Below are 19,897 nucleotides of genomic sequence, written 5' to 3'. Positions count from 1 at the left end.
TTTAATATCCCGCTCACGAGTATCCCTGTACCATAAATAAAGACAATTCCTAATTTAAATTCATATGGGTTACATGGAATAGTAACTGAAATCTGGACAATGACTGTAGGCCTATAATATAATATAATATTAACTCCTGCAGAAATATGCATTTCTTGCATTGAAATGGTACAATAAAGGTTCATTTTGTCTCGGGAACAGCAGCGGATAAATATAGCAGCGGATAAATATTTTTTACATTTGAGTAATTTATTAACAAACGCTCTTATCCAGAGCTACTTATGATTTCTTTCTTTCAGCATCTCTTGAGAAAATACGAATGTGAGTGTAACATGTTATCTTTAACACTGTTATGCAAGCAGACAGTATTTCAACCACATCAAATATGCACCCAAGATGAACTGAAGTCTTATCATAAACGTGATTCATAGTTTTCTCAGCTTTTCATTTCCTTAAAACGGGTCAAACGGATGACATTTGGACATGTCGCACAGGGACAATCTTTCCACTGTTTTGGAGTTCTTGCATTTTTTTCTCCCCCGGTCCCTAAATGGAACATACAACTTTAGCAGTGTTAAATAGATTACTAATGCATTAATTATATCAATGTAAAACATTATTCTGGTGAGCACTACTCTATTTAGTCTTCTGGGGCAACACGTTATGACAGAAGAGAAGCTGCATGTATCTAACTATAGTTGACCAACAGTGGCCTCCCAAATGTCGGAAATTATAAGTAGAAGCGTGTCTAAATTAGGGTCAAGTAACGTTAGGCTACAATGTCCAGTACAGAGTATCAGCAAAAAAATACAGATTATTATGGAATTATTATGGAGTCTTGAAATGCTCAGGTAGCCTACTTTTTGAAGTAATTTGTTTGACAATCAGACAGAGACATCACACAACACACATGACATGCGAAACTGAATACTTGAGTATCCTGAATAATAACGGGATATTGTTGTGCATGTAAACGGGTCAATGACAAGAAGCTGCCTTGTGCAGAATCAGGTGTCTCGTTTCAGATAGTTTTATCGTGTTCTTGTTCTTGATACCATATCTTGTTTTGAGGTGTTTTGACTGATGTCATATCTATGCTAATATGTCAAAAGAATCCGCTAGCTAGCTAACCAACAACTGTAACAATGTATTTGAGAGACAACAAGTGCTCATTGTGCAAATGTATTTATGTTTTCAATAAACATTGGAGACTAAATATAGTTTACATGTTGTCAACAACCTAAGCCAATACCGTCTGTTTTGCACACCTGTCGGTTTTGTTGCTAAACAACCCACCAGCCTATATGGATAAATCGCATACTGCATTTAAAAGCCACAATTTCCTAACTTTTTGTTGGCAACTTCTTGGATCAGGCTGGCTTAGTACAGGGAATAACCCATGTGATGCTCTTATGTAAAGGCGCACTGTCCTAATTATTTCACTTTCACTCATTGTCATTGTCTGACATTACATGTAGGTAACTGATCTTGTTCTTCATGTAGGTAACTGATCTTGTTCTTCATTTAGGTAACTGATCTTGTTCTTCATGTAGGTAACTGATCTTGTTCTTCATGTAGTTAACTGATCTTGTTCTTCATGTAGGTAACTGATCTTGTTCTTCATGTAGGTAACTGATCTTGTTCTTCATGTAGGTAACTGATCTTGTTCTGCATGTAGGTAACTGATCTTGTTCTTCATGTAGGTAACTGATCTTGTTCTGCATGTAGGTAACTGATCTTGTTCTTCATGTAGGTAACTGATCTTGTTCTTCATGTAGGTAACTGATCTTGTTCTTCATGTAGTTAACTGATCTTGTTCTTCATGTAGGTAACTGATCTTGTTCTGCATGTAGGTAACTGATCTTGTTCTGCATGTAGTTAACTGATCTTGTTCTTCATGTAGGTAACTGATCTTGTTCTTCATGTAGGTAACTGATCTTGTTCTGCATGTAGGTAACTGATCTTGTTCTTCATGTAGGTAACTGATCTTGTTCTGCATGTAGTTAACTGATCTTGTTCTGCATGTAGGTAACTGATCTTGTTCTTCATGTAGGTAACTGATCTTGTTCTGCATGTAGGTAACTGATCTTGTTCTTCATGTAGGTAACTGATCTTGTTCTTCATGTAGGTAGCTGATCTTGTTCTTCATGTAGGTAACTGATCTTGTTCTTCATGTAGGTAACTGATCTTGTTCTTCATGTAGTTAACTGATCTTGTTCTTCATGTAGGTAGCTGATCTTGTTCTTCATGTAGTTAACTGATCTTGTTCTTCATGTAGGTAACTGATCTTGTTCTTCATGTAGTTAACTGATCTTGTTCTTCATGTAGTTAACTGATCTTGTTCTTCATGTAGGTAACTGATCTTGTTCTTCATGTAGGTAACTGATCTTGTTCTTCATGTAGGTAACTGATCTTGTTCTGCATGTAGGTAACTGATCTTGTTCTTCATGTAGGTAACTGATCTTGTTCTGCATGTAGGTAACTGATCTTGTTCTTCATGTAGGTAACTGATCTTGTTCTTCATGTAGGTAACTGATCTTGTTCTTCATGTAGGTAACTGATCTTGTTCTGCATGTAGGTAGCTGATCTTGTTCTTCATGTAGTTAACTGATCTTGTTCTTCATGTAGGTAACTGATCTTGTTCTGCATGTAGGTAACTGATCTTGTTCTTCATGTAGTTAACTGATCTTGTTCTTCATGTAGGTAACTGATCTTGTTCTTCATGTAGGTAACTGATCTTGTTCTGCATGTAGGTAACTGATCTTGTTCTTCATGTAGGTAACTGATCTTGTTCTGCATGTAGGTAACTGATCTTGTTCTTCATGTAGGTAACTGATCTTGTTCTTCATGTAGTTAACTGATCTTGTTCTTCATGTAGGTAACTATCCCAAGGCACAGAACGTTTCCTGGTTGTCTATCAACTTCAAAACACTACTTATGTGGGATCCTAAACCTTTCAACTATTCATACACTGTTGAATATTCTGTGTAAGTAAATCATTTACATGCTGATATTAGTGTTTTGCACTTAGGAAGACCTTAGGAAGACCGAACAATTCCAATTATTCCATTAAATTGCCAAGTAGTGTATTTATCTGCCACTTCAATTATTATTAACTAAACATTGAAAAAGCTCAGTTTCCTACATATCAGGTAATTACCAAATGCTTTTATTACTTCCTACTTCTATTCATGAAATTAAATGTCTCCATGACATATAAAAAAGACAGTGCCTATAATCCCATGATCATGGGAGGTCTGGACTAATCTGTTCTTCCCAAACTCAGACTCTGAACAGTCAGGTCAATGTCTTGGAGACTCAGTCTCTGATCTTGAAGAGTCAGGTCGATGTGTTGGAGACTCAGTCTCTGAACAGTCAGGTCGATGTGTTGGAGACTCAGTCTCTGAACAGTCAGGTCAATGTCTTGGAGACTCAGTCTCTGATCTTGAAGAGTCAGGTCGATGTGTTGGAGACTCAGTCTCTGAACAGTCAGGTCGATGTCTTGGAGACTCAGCCTCTGATCTTGAAGAGTCAGGTCGATGTGTTGGAGACTCAGTCTCTGAACAGTCAGGTCGATGTCTTGGAGACTCAGTCTCTGAACAGTCAGGTCGATGTGTTGGAGACTCAGTCTCTGATCTTGAAGAGTCAGGTCGATGTGTTGGAGACTCAGTCTCTGAACAGTCAGGTCGATGTGTTGGAGACTCAGTCTCTGATCTTGAAGAGTCAGGTCGATGTGTTGGAGACTCAGTCTCTGAACAGTCAGGTCGATGTGTTGGAGACTCAGTCTCTGAACAGTCAGGTCAATGTCTTGGAGACTCAGTCTCTGATCTTGAAGAGTCAGGTCGATGTCTTGAAGACTCAGTCTCTGATCTTGAAGAGTCAGGTCGATGTGTTGGAGACTCAGTCTCTGAACAGTCAGGTCGATGTCTTGGAGACTCAGCCTCTGAACAGTCAGGTCGATGTCTTGGAGACTCAGCCTCTGAACAGTCAGGTCGATGTCTTGGAGACTCAGCCTCTGAACAGTCAGGTCGATGTCTTGGAGACTCAGCCTCTGAACAGTCAGGTCGATGTCTTGGAGACTCAGCCTCTGAACAGTCAGGTCGATGTCTTGGAGACTCAGCCTCTGAACAGTCAGGTCGATGTCTTGGAGACTCAGCCTCTGAACAGTCAGGTCGATGTCTTGGAGACTCAGCCTCTGAACAGTCAGGTCGATGTCTTGGAGACTCAGCCTCTGAACAGTCAGGTCGATGTCTTGGAGACTCAGCCTCTGAACAGTCAGGTCAATGTCTTGGAGACTCAGTCTCTGATCTTGAAGAGTCAGGTCGATGTCTTGAAGACTCAGTCTCTGATCTTGAAGAGTCAGGTCGATGTGTTGGAGACTCAGTCTCTGAACAGTCAGGTCGATGTCTTGGAGACTCAGCCTCTGAACAGTCAGGTCGATGTCTTGGAGACTCAGCCTCTGAACAGTCAGGTCGATGTCTTGGAGACTCAGCCTCTGAACAGTCAGGTCGATGTCTTGGAGACTCAGCCTCTGAACAGTCAGGTCGATGTCTTGGAGACTCAGTCTCTGAACAGTCAGGTCGATGTCTTGGAGACTCAGCCTCTGAACAGTCAGGTCGATGTCTTGGAGACTCAGCCTCTGAACAGTCAGGTCGATGTCTTGGAGACTCAGCCTCTGAACAGTCAGGTCGATGTCTTGGAGACTCAGCCTCTGAACAGTCAGGTCGATGTCTTGGAGACTCAGCCTCTGAACAGTCAGGTCGATGTCTTGGAGACTCAGTCTCTGAACAGTCAGGTCGATGTCTTGGAGACTCAGCCTCTGAACAGTCAGGTCGATGTGTTGGAGACTCAGTCTCTGATCTTGAAGAGTCAGGTCGATGTCTTGGAGACTCGGTCTCTGATCTTGAAGAGTCAGGTCGATGTCTTGGAGACTCAGTCTCTGATCTTGAAGAGTCAGGTCGATGTCTTGGAGACTCAGTCTCTGATCTTGAAGAGTCAGGTCGATGTGTTGGAGACTCAGTCTCTGATCTTGAAGAGTCAGGTCGATGTCTTGGAGACTCAGTCTCTGATCTTGAAGAGTCAGGTCGATGTCTTGGAGACTCAGTCTCTGATCTTGAAGAGTCAGGTCGATGTGTTGGAGACTCAGTCTCTGATCTTGAAGAGTCAGGTCGATGTCTTGGAGACTCAGTCTCTGATCTTGAAGAGTCAGGTCGATGTGTTGGAGACTCAGTCTCTGAACAGTCAGGTCGATGTCTTGGAGACTCAGTCTCTGAACAGTCAGGTCGATGTCTTGGAGACTCAGCCTCTGAACAGTCAGGTCGATGTGTTGGAGACTCAGTCTCTGATCTTGAAGAGTCAGGTCGATGTCTTGGAGACTCGGTGCCTGATCTTGAAGAGTCAGGCTGATGTGTTGGAGACTCAGTCTCTGAACAGTCAGGTCGATGTGTTGGAGACTCAGTCTCTGAAGAGTCAGGTCGTTGTGTTGGAGACTCAGTCTCTGATCTTGAAGAGTCAGGTCGATGTCTTGGAGACTCAGTCTCTGAACAGTCAGGTCGATGTCTTGGAGACTCAGTCTCTGAACAGTCAGGTCGATGTGTTGGAGACTCAGTCTCTGATCTTGAAGAGTCAGGTCGATGTCTTTGAGACAGTCTCTGATCTTGAAGAGTCAGGCTGATGTGTTGGAGACTCAGTCTCTGAAGAGTCAGGCTGATGTCTTGGAGACTCAGTCTCTGACCTTGAAGAGTCAGGTCGATGTCTTGGAGACTCAGTCTCTGACCTTGAAGAGTCAGGTCGATGTCTTGGAGACTCAGTCTCTGATCTTGAAGAGTCAGGCTGATGTGTTGGAGACTCAGTCTCTGAAGAGTCAGGTCGATGTGTTGGAGACTCAGTCTCTGATCTTGAAGAGTCAGGCTGATGTGTTGGAGACTCAGTCTCTGAAGAGTCAGGTCGATGTGTTGGAGACTCAGTCTCTGAAGAGTCAGGTCGATGTGTTGGAGACTCAGTCTCTGAAGAGTCAGGTCGATGTGTTGGAGACTCAGTCTCTGATCTTGAAGAGTCAGGTCGATGTGTTGGAGACTCGGTCTCTGATCTTGAAGAGTCAGGTCGATGTGATGGAGACTCGGTGCCTGATCTTGAAGAGTCAGGCTGATGTGTTGGAGACTCAGTCTCTGAAGAGTCAGGTCGATGTGTTGGAGACTCAGTCTCTGAAGAGTCAGGTCGATGTGTTGGAGACTCAGTCTCTGATCTTGAAGAGTCAGGTCGATGTGTTGGAGACTCGGTCTCTGATCTTGAAGAGTCAGGTCGATGTGTTGGAGACTCAGTCTCTGATCTTGAAGAGTCAGGTCGATGTGTCGGAGACTCAGTCTCTGAAGAGTCAGGTCGATGTGTTGGAGACTCAGTCTCTGAAGAGTCAGGTCGATGTGTTGGAGACTCAGTCTCTGATCTTGAAGAGTCAGGTCGATGTGTTGGAGACTCAGTCTCTGATTTTGAAGAGTCAGGTCGATGTGTCGGAGACTCAGTCTCTGATCTTGAAGAGTCAGGTTGATGTCTTGGAGACTCAGTCTCTGATCTTGAAGAGTCAGGTCAATGTGTTGGAGACTCAGTCTCTGATCTTGAAGAGTCAGGTCGATGTGTCGGAGACTCAGTCTCTGATCTTGAAGAGTCAGGTCGATGTGTTGGAGACTCAGTCTCTGATCTTGAAGAGTCAGGTCGATGTGTTGGAGACTCAGTCTCTGAAGAGTCAGGCTGATGTGTTGGAGACTCAGTCTCTGAAGAGTCAGGTCAATGTGTTGGAGACTCAGTCTCTGAAGAGTCAGGTCGATGTGTTGGAGACTCAGTCTCTGAAGAGTCAGGTCGTTGTGTTGGAGACTCAGTCTCTGATCTTGAAGAGTCAGGTCGATGTCTTGGAGACTCAGTCTCTGATCTTGAAGAGTCAGGTCGTTGTGTTGGAGACTCAGTCTCTGACCTTGAAGAGTCAGGTCGATGTGTTGGAGGGCAGTAGAAGGGAGAAGGAATACTAGTCTCTGTTTAATTGAAGTACAATGTGTGTGACGTGGTGCAATGAGTTCAAGATTATAACTCAAGTTCAAAGATTGCAATTTTGTACTTTTCTTAGTGTTCAACTAAGTATTTAACTGTTAGTTTACACCTGTTGTCTACGAAGCATGTGACAAATACAACTTGATTTGATTTGAAATGCTAATTCAGACCTAATGAATGACCTAATGCAACAAAACAAACATGTTTGAAGATAATGATAACCCTACCATTACATCTATTTAAGTATTGGTCAGATAAGAGAGTGGAACCAACACTGTATTCGGACCATGTCGACTGAGTGTGACCTGTCCAACGTTCTGACTGACCTGAAGGCCACATACTCAGCTGATGTCCTCTCAGAACCCCTACACAGAGTGAACTCTGACCTCACAGAGTTCCCCCACACCAGTTCGGAAGGGTTCACCCCTTACCAAGACAGTAGGTACTCCAGCTGTAACAACCATCTGACTACAGTCATACAGTGACATATTTCCCACATGCCAGTGCCAAAATGTTGATTCTTCTTTAAAATCACTGGGAAAAGAGGGTTCTTCTATAAATCACTGGGGAAATACTTTATTTTATAGTTCAACAGCATGCTAGTGTCACCAAGTGGGCGCCAGGTGTGACAAGGAAGCATGTCAACGTCTCGTGGTATTTCCCTTCCAGCTCTTATAGGCAGACCTGAGTTCAAGATTGAGGTGAGCAAAGATAAGAGGAAGATCACCCTGTATGTAGAAGACCCTCCCATAGCCCTGTTCAATGAGCAGAACAAACTAAAGACCATGCGGGATGTCTTCGCTGATGAGCTGCAGTACAAAGTCACCTTTGGGAAAGCAACAAGCACGGGCAAGGTAAGCTCAAAAGGGAGGACAGACCTACACTAGAGTAATATTTACAGTTCCTCAGAGTATTCTAGGGCCCGGGACTGAACCCAGTGAGATAGAGGACATTTCTCAATGGTGTAGGCTCCTTTAAAGGAGCAAGTCAAGGAATATCATGAAATAAAATGCAGTGGATGATTTGAGTTTGGCAAACGTGAAACTTCTGACTATATTGCATGGGAAATCTCTCCATGTGTGTCATTAATATATACTATTTTAATGACTTTACAACAGTATTGAACAAGTAATAGAAATTGAACTACAGAAGAAGACATAATACAAGCCCTTCTTTATCTAATCGTCCCTCTAGAAAACCAAGATGTCTGCCAGCAGTGAGATAGAGCTAATACAAGCCCTTCTTTATGTAATCGTCCCTCTAGAAAACCAAGATGTCTGCCAGCAGTGAGATAGAGCTAATACAAGCTCTTCTTTATGTAATCGTCCCTCTAGAAAACCAAGATGTCTGCCAGCAGTGAGATAGAGCTAATACAAGCCCTTCTTTATGTAATCGTCCCTCTAGAAAACCAAGATGTCTGCCAGCAGTGAGATAGAGCTAATACAAGCTCTTCTTTATGTAATCGTCCCTCTAGAAAACCAAGATGTCTGCCAGCAGTGAGATAGAGCTAATACAAGCCCTTCTTTATGTAATCGTCCCTCTAGAAAACCAAGATGTCTGCCAGCAGTGAGATAGAGCTAATACAAGCTCTTCTTTATGTAATCGTCCCTCTAGAAAACCAAGATGTCTGCCAGCAGTGAGATAGAGCTAATACAAGCCCTTCTTTATGTAATCGTCCCTCTAGAAAACCACGATGTCTGCCAGCAGTGAGATAGAGCTAATACAAGCCCTTCTTTATGTAATCGTCCCTCTAGAAAACCAAGATGTCTGCCAGCAGTGAGATAGAGCTAATACAAGCTCTTCTTTATGTAATCGTCCCTCTAGAAAACCAAGATGTCTGCCAGCAGTGAGATAGAGCTAATACAAGCCCTTCTTTATGTAATCGTCCCTCTAGAAAACCAAGATGTCTGCCAGCAGTGAGATAGAGCTAATACAAGCTCTTCTTTATGTAATCGTCCCTCTAGAAAACCAAGATGTCTGCCAGCAGTGAGATAGAGCTAATACAAGCCCTTCTTTATGTAATCGTCCCTCTAGAAAACCACGATGTCTGCCAGCAGTGAGATAGAGCTAATACAAGCCCTTCTTTATGTAATCGTCCCTCTAGAAAACCAAGATGTCTGCCAGCAGTGAGATAGAGCTAATACAAGCCCTTGTTTATGTAATCGTCCCTCTAGAAAACCAAGATGTCTGCCAGCAGTGAGATAGAGCTAATACAAGCCCTTGTTTATGTAATCGTCCCTCTAGAAAACCAAGATGTCTGCCAGCAGTGAGATAGAGCTAATACAAGCCCTTCTTTATGTAATCGTCCCTCTAGAAAACCAAGATGTCTGCCAGCAGTGAGATAGAGCTAATACAAGCCCTTCTTTATGTAATCGTCCCTCTAGAAAACCAAGATGTCTGCCAGCAGTGAGACAGAGATAATACAAGCCCTTCTTTATGTAATCGTCCCTCTAGAAAACTAAGATGTCTGCCAGCAGTGAGATAGAGCTAATACAAGCCCTTCTTTATGTAATCGTCCCTCTAGAAAACCAAGATGTCTGCCAGCAGTGAGATAGAGCTAATACAAGCCCTTGTTTATGTAATCGTCCCTCTAGAAAACCAAGATGTCTGCCAGCAGTGAGATAGAGCTAATACAAGCCCTTCTTTATGTAATCGTCCCTCTAGAAAACCAAGATGTCTGCCAGCAGTGAGATAGAGCTAATACAAGCCCTTCTTTATGTAATCGTCCCTCTAGAAAACTAAGATGTCAGCCAGCAGTGAGATAGAGCTAATACAAGTCCTTCTTTATGTAATCGTCCCTCTAGAAAACCAAGATGTCTGCCAGCAGTGAGATAGAGCTAATACAAGCCCTTCTTTATGTAATCGTCCCTCTAGAAAACCAAGATGTCTGCCAGCAGTGAGATAGAGCTAATACAAGTCCTTCTTTATGTAATCGTCCCTCTAGAAAACCAAGATGTCTGCCAGCAGTGAGATAGAGCTAATACAAGCCCTTCTTTATGTAATCGTCCCTCTAGAAAACCAAGATGTCTGCCAGCAGTGAGATAGAGCTAATACAAGCCCTTCTTTATGTAATCGTCCCTCTAGAAAACTAAGATGTCAGCCAGCAGTGAGATAGAGCTAATACAAGTCCTTCTTTATGTAATCGTCCCTCTAGAAAACCAAGATGTCTGCCAGCAGTGAGATAGAGCTAATACAAGCCCTTGTTTATGTAATCGTCCCTCTAGAAAACCAAGATGTCTGCCAGCAGTGAGATAGAGCTAATACAAGACCTTCTTTATGTAATTGTCCCTCTAGAAAACCAAGATGTCTGCCAGCAGTGAGATAGAGCTAGACAGGAGGGATATAGAGCCTGGGGTGAGCTACTGCTTTAAAGTCCAGGCCTACATCCCCTCCCGCAGCACAGACAAACAGCTGGGAGAGCTCAGTCAAACACAGTGTTCACCGGGTGCCAATAAGTCCTTCTTTGAAGGTAAGGATACTAGCAATGCCAAGGTTATCGGTTCAAGTCCCACAGGGATCACATGCTAATAATAACGGATGCTGTCACTCACAGGTGGCTGGTGAGGGGAAGACGGCTCATAATAATGGCTGGAACGGAGCGAATGGAACGATACTATTCCGCTTATACCGCTCCAATCATTGGACGAGCCCGTCCTCCCCAATTAAGGTTCCACCAACCTCCTGTGCTGTCACTGTACTGTAGGTGGCTTTTTATCTGTTAAGTGGCATGTTACTGCATTCATTAAGGAAATCTGGCCCTGTTTTAATATATTCTGTAACTCCATAATTCATGTTGGACATTATAATGAAGGGAGTTGATATGCATCTGTGCTACTGAGAATATCGAACACTTAGCTAAATGCCAAGACCTGGTATTACTGTCACGATCATCGTTGGAAGCATACTTGGACCAACGTGCAGCCTTGATCTCGGTTCTACATATTGAAGTGAAACTTAAATAAAGACAAAATAAAGAAACAACGAAACGTGACTACGTGGTGCACGTGCACAAAACACAAAGTAATATCCCACAAACACAGGTGGGAAAAACATCTACTTAAATATGATCCCCAATTAGAGACAACGATCACCAGCTGCCTCCAATTGGGAATCATACAAATCACCAACATAGAAAAATAAACTAGAACACCACATAGAAGTAAATTAACTAGATCACCCCCAGTCACGCCCTGACCTACTACACCATAGAGAAACAATGGCTCTCTATGGTCAGGGCGTGACAATTACAAATCTAGAATTACTCACTGTGAGTAATGAGGAGAAGAGGGTTTTCGGTGCTTATCATTACTCACTGTGAGTGATGAGGAGAAGAGGGTTTTAGGTGCTTATCATTACTCACTGTGAGTGATGAGGAGAAGAGGGTTTTCGGTGCTTATCATTACTCACTGTGAGTGATGAGGAGAAGAGGGTTTTCGGTGCTTATCATTACTCACTGTGAGTGATGAGGAGAAGAGGGTTTTCGGTGCTTATCATTTGTCATAGTGGGTCGATGTGTATGGGATGCAAAGGGTGAAATAAATATTATTGACTCATGTTTAGACTCATGTGAAATGCAACACTGTAAAAATTCCTGTGTGCGTGTGTGCGCTCGTGTGTGTGTGTGCTCGTGTGTGTGTGTGCGTGCGTGCGCTCGTGTGTGTGTGTGTGTGTGTGTGTGTGTGTGTGTGAATCATCATGCAGCCCAATAACAGTCCACTATCCCGTTTCCTCTCCAGAGTTTGGAATCGGTGTGATCGCTGGGTTCATCCTCCTCGTCATTGCGATCATAGTGGTGGCTATCGTAGTCACAGTGGTGTGCTGCCGACGCACAAGGAAAGCCAACACAAGTGGGAAAGAAGGAGTGCCACTAAGAAGTGTGTAAAAAATGTATCATCGACACACAATTGGGAACACAATGTACAGCTAAACTGGACTTTGAAATGGAGGCTGCAGGTCAACATTCTTCTGTGAAATCGCACAGTGAATATGTTAGACATACTGTAATGTATATTTTGTTTCCGTGCATTGCTCCAATATTTTCCTTTTTATTTGTTGAGTGGCTCTTCTACTGCTGTGAATATTAGCTTTCAGAAACACTACCACTACCACTACCACTGCCACTACCACTACCAATAACACTACCACTACCAATAACACTACCACTACCACTACCAGCGTGTTTTATATCGTTTTTTAACTTGATATGATCTTTGGGAAAATATATCTTGATTTTGGGAGACGGCTGAAAACGAAATGATGATTAGTAGGATATATCATTTTTTATGAAGATCCCTAATGTATTATGTGTAGTCATTCTGGAAGTACTATTTGTCCATTTGGTTATTTTAAGATATATTTATGTTGTAGAGCAGGGATCATCCACTAGATTAAGCCGCGGGCTGATTTTTTTCTTGAGCGGATGGTCGGGGGGCCGGAACATAATTACAAATCACTTGTAGACTGTAAATTGAACACAAGAAGCCCAAACAGATAGTCATTTCAAATCTTGCCTACATTTGTATCAGATCACATTTCTCTCTTTTATGCGTGGGAATACTTGGGAAAAGATTTCTTAAATTAAAATCACTAGGAGCAGATTTCCTGCTGTTTTTACAGTCTATTATGTCCACAAAATAAAAGTATTTTTTATTTGTTTTTTTTTGCTCAGAAAAACACCCGCAGGCCAAATTCGGTCCGCGTGCCACCAGTTGGGGACCCCTGGTTTAGAGGTTTGAGTGATCAGTAAATAGTATTGTCTGGAGATTTAATATATATTTATACCAAACATTTAGGCAAATACCTAAAAGTAAAAGCCATAAATCATACACTATGGTCAAATTCATAGAGTACGCAATGTAGGTCAAGTCATCAAAATTGCAAACATGTAGTATGCTTGGAAAGGGTACATCCTGATGGTCATTGTAAAACACTACCACTACATGGAAAAGGGTACATCCTGATGGTCATTGTAAAACACTACCACTACATGGAAAAGGGTACATCCTGATGGTCATTGTAAAACACTACCACTACATGGAAAAGGGTACATCCTGATGGTCATTGTAAAACACTACCACTACATGGAAAAGGGTACATCCTGATGGTCATTGTAAAACACTACCACTACATGGAAAAGGGTACATCCTGATGGTCATTGTAAAACAATGCATTTACTTCCAAATGACCTTGTATGCTCCATTTAGATAGCTCACTTTTTTACCTTTATTTAACTAGGCAAGTCAGTTAAGAACACATTCTTATTTACAATGACAGCCTACCAGGGAACAGTGCATTAACTCCTTTGTTCAGGGGCAGAATGACAGATTTTGACCTTATCAGTTTGGGGATTTGATCTAGCAACCTTTCGGTTACTGGCCCACTAGGCTACCTGCCACCTTTATACTCTAACCACTAGGCTACCTGCCGCCTCTACACTCTAACCACTAGGCTACCTGCCACCTTTATACTCTAACCACTAGGCTACCTGCCGCCTCTACACTCTAACCACTAGGCTACCTGCCACCTTTATACTCTAACCACTAGGCTACCTGCCGCCTCTACACTCTAACCACTAGGCTACCTGCCACCTTTATACTCTAACCACTAGGCTACCTGCCGCCTCCACACTCTAACCACTAGGCTACCTGCCACCTTTATACTCTAACCACTAGGCTACCTGCCGCCTCTACACTCTAACCACTAGGCTACCTGCCACCTTTATACTCTAACCACTAGGCTACCTGCCACCTTTATACTCTAACCACTAGGCTACCTGCCGCCTCCACACTCTAACCACTAGACTACCTGCCACCTTTATACTCTAACCACTAGGCTACCTGCCGCCTCTACACTCTAACCACTAGGCTACCTGCCACCTTTATACTCTAACCACTAGGCTACCTGCCGCCTCTACACTCTAACCACTAGGCTACCTGCCGCCTCTACACTCTAACCACTAGGCTACCTGCCACCTTTATACTCTAACCACTAGGCTACCTGCCACCTTTATACTCTAACCACTAGGCTACCTGCCGCCTCTACACTCTAACCACTAGGCTACCTGCCTCCTCTACACTCTAACCACTAGGCTACCTGCCTCCTCCACACTCTAACCACTAAGCTACCTGCCGCCTCCACACTCTAACCACTAGGCTACCTGCCGCCCAATAGCTCACTCGTTTACATTTGAAGTTTCCTCACCTGTCTGTGATTTACTTCAATAAATAAACTATATAACATTAAAGGCCTGATTGCTAGGTTCATTTTAAGATGTCAGGCTTGATAATACGTTCAACCATTTTGGTACAGTGACTCACTACCCAAACCAGACGCAACTGGTTTCCAAGTGGCCAAGAGACGTCATGTGATCTCTTTACTGCCATCTAGGGGACAAACTGGGTATCAGACAGGGGATATATACATTTAAATCAATGGATAGATAGAGACTCAGCTTGGCAAGTTGCAAAACAGCTGCGCTTTTAAAATGGCTGTGTTCCAATGAGTATTCACAAATGTGTAGAGGGCCACCATTAGGTAAAATATCTAATAATAAAAAAATGTGTTATCCTTTTAGAACAGTAATTGGTGATTGGTAATTGGTATTTTATTTGAAACCTTGACTTTAAAGTCTCTTATGCACCAACATGGGGACAATTGGGGGACCCCCCCCCCCCACTCCCTGAAAACAATTAATACGAATATGAATTTCAGTTGTTTTGGCCTGCTGTACCTCAGGCTCTGTTGTAGTCACAGTTTCTGACACCTTTATCAGTTCCTACCTTTCTAACAGTACTAAGCATGTGTTTGTAGGACTTACAGTTCTGAAACTGAAATGTACTTTATGAAGGTAGTATACAATATTATGCCTTGTTTGGACAACAATGTCAGAGTGTAAGAGGTTAAAAACAGACAGCATATTAGACCTACACCAGCTCATTGTTGACTATCTGGTGATGCCTCTGTGTGTGTGTGTCAGACCTTGCGTTTTGCCAATGCTGTTTGGTAAACACATTTCCCATCAGTCTGAATGTAGCTTATAGTCATACTGTTCTCTGTGACTACAAAGTAAGCGAATCCTCCGGACGTACGGTTGACAGCGTTGGAGAACCGTTGCCATGACGACGGGAAGGTCTCAATGTTTTTGGTGGATGTGTCTACAAAGTTCCCGCTCCCGCTGACCACATAGGAACTCCCATCATCCTCTCTGATAAACTGGTGAGAGTATAGAGAGTCAGGTCAACATCAGTTGTTCAAATAAGTGACTGTAAAATGGGAACATTTGTCTATTCAAACTGTCACTTCAAACTGTCACTTCAAACTGTCACTTCATACTGTCACTTCAAACTGTCACTTCAAACTGTCACTTTGTTGTTGTATGTATATATGTATGGTCATAACATGTATAATAACCACCTGTATGCTGTGGTCGTGGCCACTCAGGTAGACTGTGACATTATACTTCTTCAGCAGAGGCCGTAGTCTACCCAGAAGACACTTTGTAGGGCCATGATGACCAATGGACCACACAGGATAGTGACCAGCCACCACAATGAACTCTGACCTGGGAGAGAAGGACAGATACAAGACTGTGTTAGCCACCTGAGCTAAAAGCAGAGGTATTATCTTCTGGAAGCTTCATGTCTCAGGCAAGGTTACTCATCATGCGCGTGGGGTTCATCAAACCAACTCTGTTACAGGAGTTTTCTATTCCACATTCAGTAACAGTTGAGGAATGTGTGTGTAGCAATGTGAAGGTATTTCTTGATTCAAATAGTGATGAGAGTGGAGGAGTCTAAAAGAGGGGTGTGGTCAGTCAGGGATCTCTAAAAGAGGGGTGTGGCCAGTCAGGGATCTCTAAAAGAGGGGTGTGGTCAGTCAGGGATCTCTAAAAGAGGGGTGTGGTCAGTCAGGGATCTCTAAAAGAGGGGTGTGGTCAGTCAGGGATCTCTAAAAGAGGGGTGTGGTCAGTCAGGGATCTCTAAAAGAGGGGTATGGCCAGTCAGGGATCTCTAAAAGAGGGGTGTGGTCAGTCAGGGATCTCTTCATGGTCCGAAATCTTCCAAATCTTTTCTCAAGGCTCAAATGACAATTTATGAGATCAAATACTTTTATTTTCCTCCACCTTGATAAACATTTAATCCATCCAAGCCATTATTTACTCACAGAACAAGTTGTCAGCTGTTTCACCGATGTGCTTGAACAGTGTATACTTAATGAGAGGCTGTGTTTTGACCTCTTGTCTTTCAGGGCCAGTTTCTCAAACCCAGATTAAGCATAGTCCTAGACTATCTATGCTTAAACTATGCTTAATCTGGTTCCAGGAAACTGGACCATATGGACGTACTTGCTGTTTGCCAGTCTGGAGTTGATCCAGTCTAACTGCTTGGCAGAAGCCCCCAGGTTTTCCTCTCCTTTGGGCTGGGTCCCCCCATAGGTGTTCCCACATAGCACCACTGTGTCAACCATCAGGACGGTCACCGACACGTTACTCTGAGGAACTTTGAACTGCAGCTCATAGTACAACTCGGGGAACCTCCTGAGGTAACAAGAGAAGAGAACAACACAGAAGGTTGTGGGTGAATTCCCAACAGGGATCACATACTCTAAATGTATACACTATTTGAATGAAAGCATCTGCTAATTGGCATGTGAATGTTTTTTTTTTTTCAGGATGCGTGGCGTAAAAGATTAAAACCACACAGTTTAAAGATCTTTACTAAGATGCTCACCATCTCTTCGATCTGCTCGAGTAAGCGATCTGAGCGGAAACGTTGTTAATGTGGTCATGGTTCCCCGCCACCAAGTACCAAGGGATGTCAACCAGCGAGGGTTGAGAGAAGACATCCTCAAAGGTACACTTGCAGGAGAAAAAAAAAGAAGCTCATTACCAACCCAGGAAAATGACTGAAGGATGAAAAACCAGAGCGATATGATATATAACTGATATATAACATATCAATCGTCATGTTATAATGCATAAAATTCTGTGTGCTGCCAACACTAATACAATCTGAATGCTCTGAAGAAATAGTTGATGTACAATATTTTACCACAAGAGGGCGTAATGCTTCACTTTATTTCAGAGAAAAAAAAAGGAGAATCACGTGCTCTAGGAGTGAGAAAAGAAAGTGTCCTCTTCACTATACAAGAACACGGTGATCTGGACACCGCTCCATCTGCCAGTTTGTGTTATGTCACTGGGTCCTTCAACTAACAAGAGGCGTCGCTACGGACCCTGGTTTCGATTCCAGGCTGTATCACAACCGGCCGTGATAGGGAGTCCCATAGTGCGGCGCACAATTGGCCCAGAGTCTTCTGGGTTAGGGTTTGGCAGGGGTAAGCCATTATTGTAAATAAGAATTTGTTCTAAACTGACTTGCTTAGTTAATAAAAGGTTACATTTTATTAATTTTTAAAAACACATTCTTTCTCAAAGAGTTGGCTAGCTGCCTAGAAACAAGGAACAACTGTTACGCAGCACTTCTTATCTCAACGTATATTTCACAATCTGTTACACAGAATGGAGCGTTAGATATTTTGTTTGCTCTCTTGCCATTTTCAAAGTCCCTCAGTATGTCTGTTGTACGTGTGTTCCGTGTTCACATTCTTCACAATGCCACACACGACAGATAGGTTAAATATGTTGAGATGTTAAGTTACAATCTAACTGCCTGTGGTAAGATATGTTTACTAGCTGTTGTCACAACAGTTGATGAGTTTGTCATCACAATAATGTTTGTCGTCGTGTGGCGTCTCAACCCAAGCCTATGGCTACGTTTACACAGGTAGTACATTTCTGATTTTTTTGTTGTTGCCAATAATTGATCTTTTGAACAAACAGATCAGACCTGGGCTGCCTGTGTAAACGCAGCCTATATGTTGCAGTGTGAACAGTTTTGCAGAGCGACTGTATTGCGAACTGTAGTGTGAAGTGACCTTGAAGCGGCGGTCATTTACATCCTCCACTCCGCTGTAGTAGAAATGATCTCCCAGACTGAGGACAAAGTCCAGCCCCAGACTTTGTGCTGTCCAGGAGAGCTCTTTAGCGATGGCCTGCTCGTGAGGGGTGTAGTAGGGGAATAACGGAATGCCTCCCCAGTCCCCTAGCCCAACGAACCGCAGAGATGCTAAAGGACAGGTGACACATATACACAGCAGACCAAAATCTCATTCTTATTTTCTATTTCGTACCATGTCATGTGCTTTAACCAAAGACACTCTTTGGTATAATTACATTACAGTCTGAATTTAACTGGATATTAGGAAACAACCACGCAGTAATACAGTAGTGAAGTTGATTTCGAGATCTGGTAGATAGAAAAGTGTACCTTGTTCCAGTGGCTGGCAGCATGGCCAGAATGCATGTAAGCACAGCAGTAGCAGCAGAGGAAGACGCTCCATTCCACCAGTATGGAGACGTTTAGACCTACCAAACAAAGACACCGACGGGTTGAGCAGTCAGTCAAAGTGTCACATGCTGTAACAGAAACAGCTTTCTTTATGGTTCTCTTTAGAACTGTTTATAAAGAGGAAGCAGTATTTTGTGGTTTCAGAATAACTTCCTGCCTTGAGCCATCTTAGAAGAACAGACTCAGAACAGCAGCTGATTGGCTAAGCAATGTCTATCTACTCTGCAAACAGAAACTTTGAGTTACCTTTAAAACTGGATGCGATCACACAAGAAACCAATGCCGACCAGTCTAGACAATCAATTTAAGTGATCAAATTAGTATACAATGGGGGTGTATAAGAATGCAATAGTATATTTGGAATGTAAATAAATGAGCTACATACAAGTGCACAGCATAGGTTGGAAAAGCATTCCAGGTGAAGCTGGTTGAAAGAATGCCAAGAGTGTGCAAAGCTGTCATCAAGGCAAAGGGTGGCTACTTTGAAGAATAAAAAATATATTTTAATTTGTTTAACACTGTTACTATTTGGTTACTATATGATTCCATATGTGTTATTTCATAGTTTTGATGTCTTCACTATTATTCTACAATGTAGAAAACAGTAAAAATAAAGGATAACCCTGGAATGAGTAGGTGTGTCCAAACTTTCGACAGGTACTGTACAGTATATGAATACAATTACATGAAAACAAGACATTTTGTACATAAATAAATAAAAAACATCATTTTTTCCCCCACCTGAACTTTAACACCTGACTTAATCTATAGCCTGACTATAAAGGTTCACTCAGTATGTCTCTTGATCTAATGATTTTGATGGAAAGAATGGTCAGGCCACATCATGTGTGTACTTTAGTTCTACGCTCCAAAAGTCTGTAGTGGATATCAATGACCTTTCACCCGGTAAGACCAAGAAGCATACCAAGAAAGGGTGTGTTCAAGGCAACAAAAAAATACATTTTTACGACTCAGGTAATTTTTTTTTTTTTATGACTCTAAATATGAATTGGAAAAGTCCTTGCTGCAAAGTCCTCAGCTACATTACATTATGTTCCTGTATGAAACATATCTATGAGCTACTCAAGTGTCCTCATAAAGCAAATATATACTGTGAAGTCACAGCTCTCATCAAGCTAAATCTATGAAGGACAACAGACAAAGTCTACGGAGTTCATTCAGAGCGGTGACGTGTCACAGAGGACAGAACACATGAATTGTTTGAAGAGATGTATTTTTAACCTTTACTGTTCAGGGAGGAGTCATCCTCAATATCCAATCATTATTCAGGGGGCGTCATGCTCAATATCCAATCATTCTTCAGGGAGGTGTGTTTCTGTCCTCCCATCATGTGATCCCAAGCTCAGGGTTGAATTACAACTACCTATACTTAACACAGTGCTATCTACCTACCTGCAGTTGAAGTCGGAAGTTTACATACACCTTAGCCC

General features: G+C 42.5%; 2 protein-coding genes across 4 annotated transcripts; one reads left to right on the top strand and one right to left on the bottom strand.

Annotated features, from left to right (window-relative positions):
- Positions 1–779: 779 nt before the first annotated feature.
- LOC120050275 (tissue factor-like) lies at positions 780–13,323 on the top strand. Its single transcript, XM_038996852.1, has 6 exons — positions 780–786; positions 2,879–2,987; positions 7,283–7,476; positions 7,708–7,892; positions 10,333–10,507; positions 11,775–13,323. Exons 1-6 carry the CDS (start codon positions 780–782, stop codon positions 11,918–11,920), a joined length of 816 nt encoding a protein of 271 aa, XP_038852780.1. The 3' UTR covers positions 11,921–13,323.
- Positions 13,324–14,619: 1,296 nt separating this feature from the next.
- Positions 14,620–18,880, bottom strand: acp5b (acid phosphatase 5b, tartrate resistant). 3 transcript variants are annotated; one of them, XM_038997428.1, is made up of 7 exons: positions 18,693–18,880; positions 18,366–18,463; positions 17,974–18,164; positions 16,767–16,894; positions 16,382–16,573; positions 15,451–15,598; positions 14,620–15,249 (listed from the first exon to the last, which is right to left on the bottom strand). In XM_038997428.1, the coding sequence occupies exons 2-7, from the start codon at positions 18,436–18,438 to the stop codon at positions 15,010–15,012; spliced, it is 972 nt and encodes a 323-aa protein (XP_038853356.1). In that variant the 5' UTR covers positions 18,439–18,463; positions 18,693–18,880; the 3' UTR covers positions 14,620–15,009. The 3 variants fall into 3 exon arrangements, with proteins under 3 accessions (XP_038853356.1, XP_038853357.1, XP_038853355.1); XM_038997429.1 differs by lacking the exon at positions 18,693–18,880 and having other exon boundaries at positions 17,995–18,164; positions 18,366–18,672; XM_038997427.1 differs by lacking the exon at positions 18,693–18,880 and having other exon boundaries at positions 18,366–18,671.
- Between the last annotated feature and the right edge of the window lie 1,017 nt (positions 18,881–19,897).

This window comes from Salvelinus namaycush, chromosome 7, assembly GCF_016432855.1.
Source record: "Salvelinus namaycush isolate Seneca chromosome 7, SaNama_1.0, whole genome shotgun sequence".
Lineage (NCBI taxonomy): Eukaryota > Metazoa > Chordata > Actinopteri > Salmoniformes > Salmonidae > Salvelinus > Salvelinus namaycush.
Note: the sequence above shows the minus strand (reverse complement) of the source record. Positions and strands in the feature narration are given on the sequence as shown.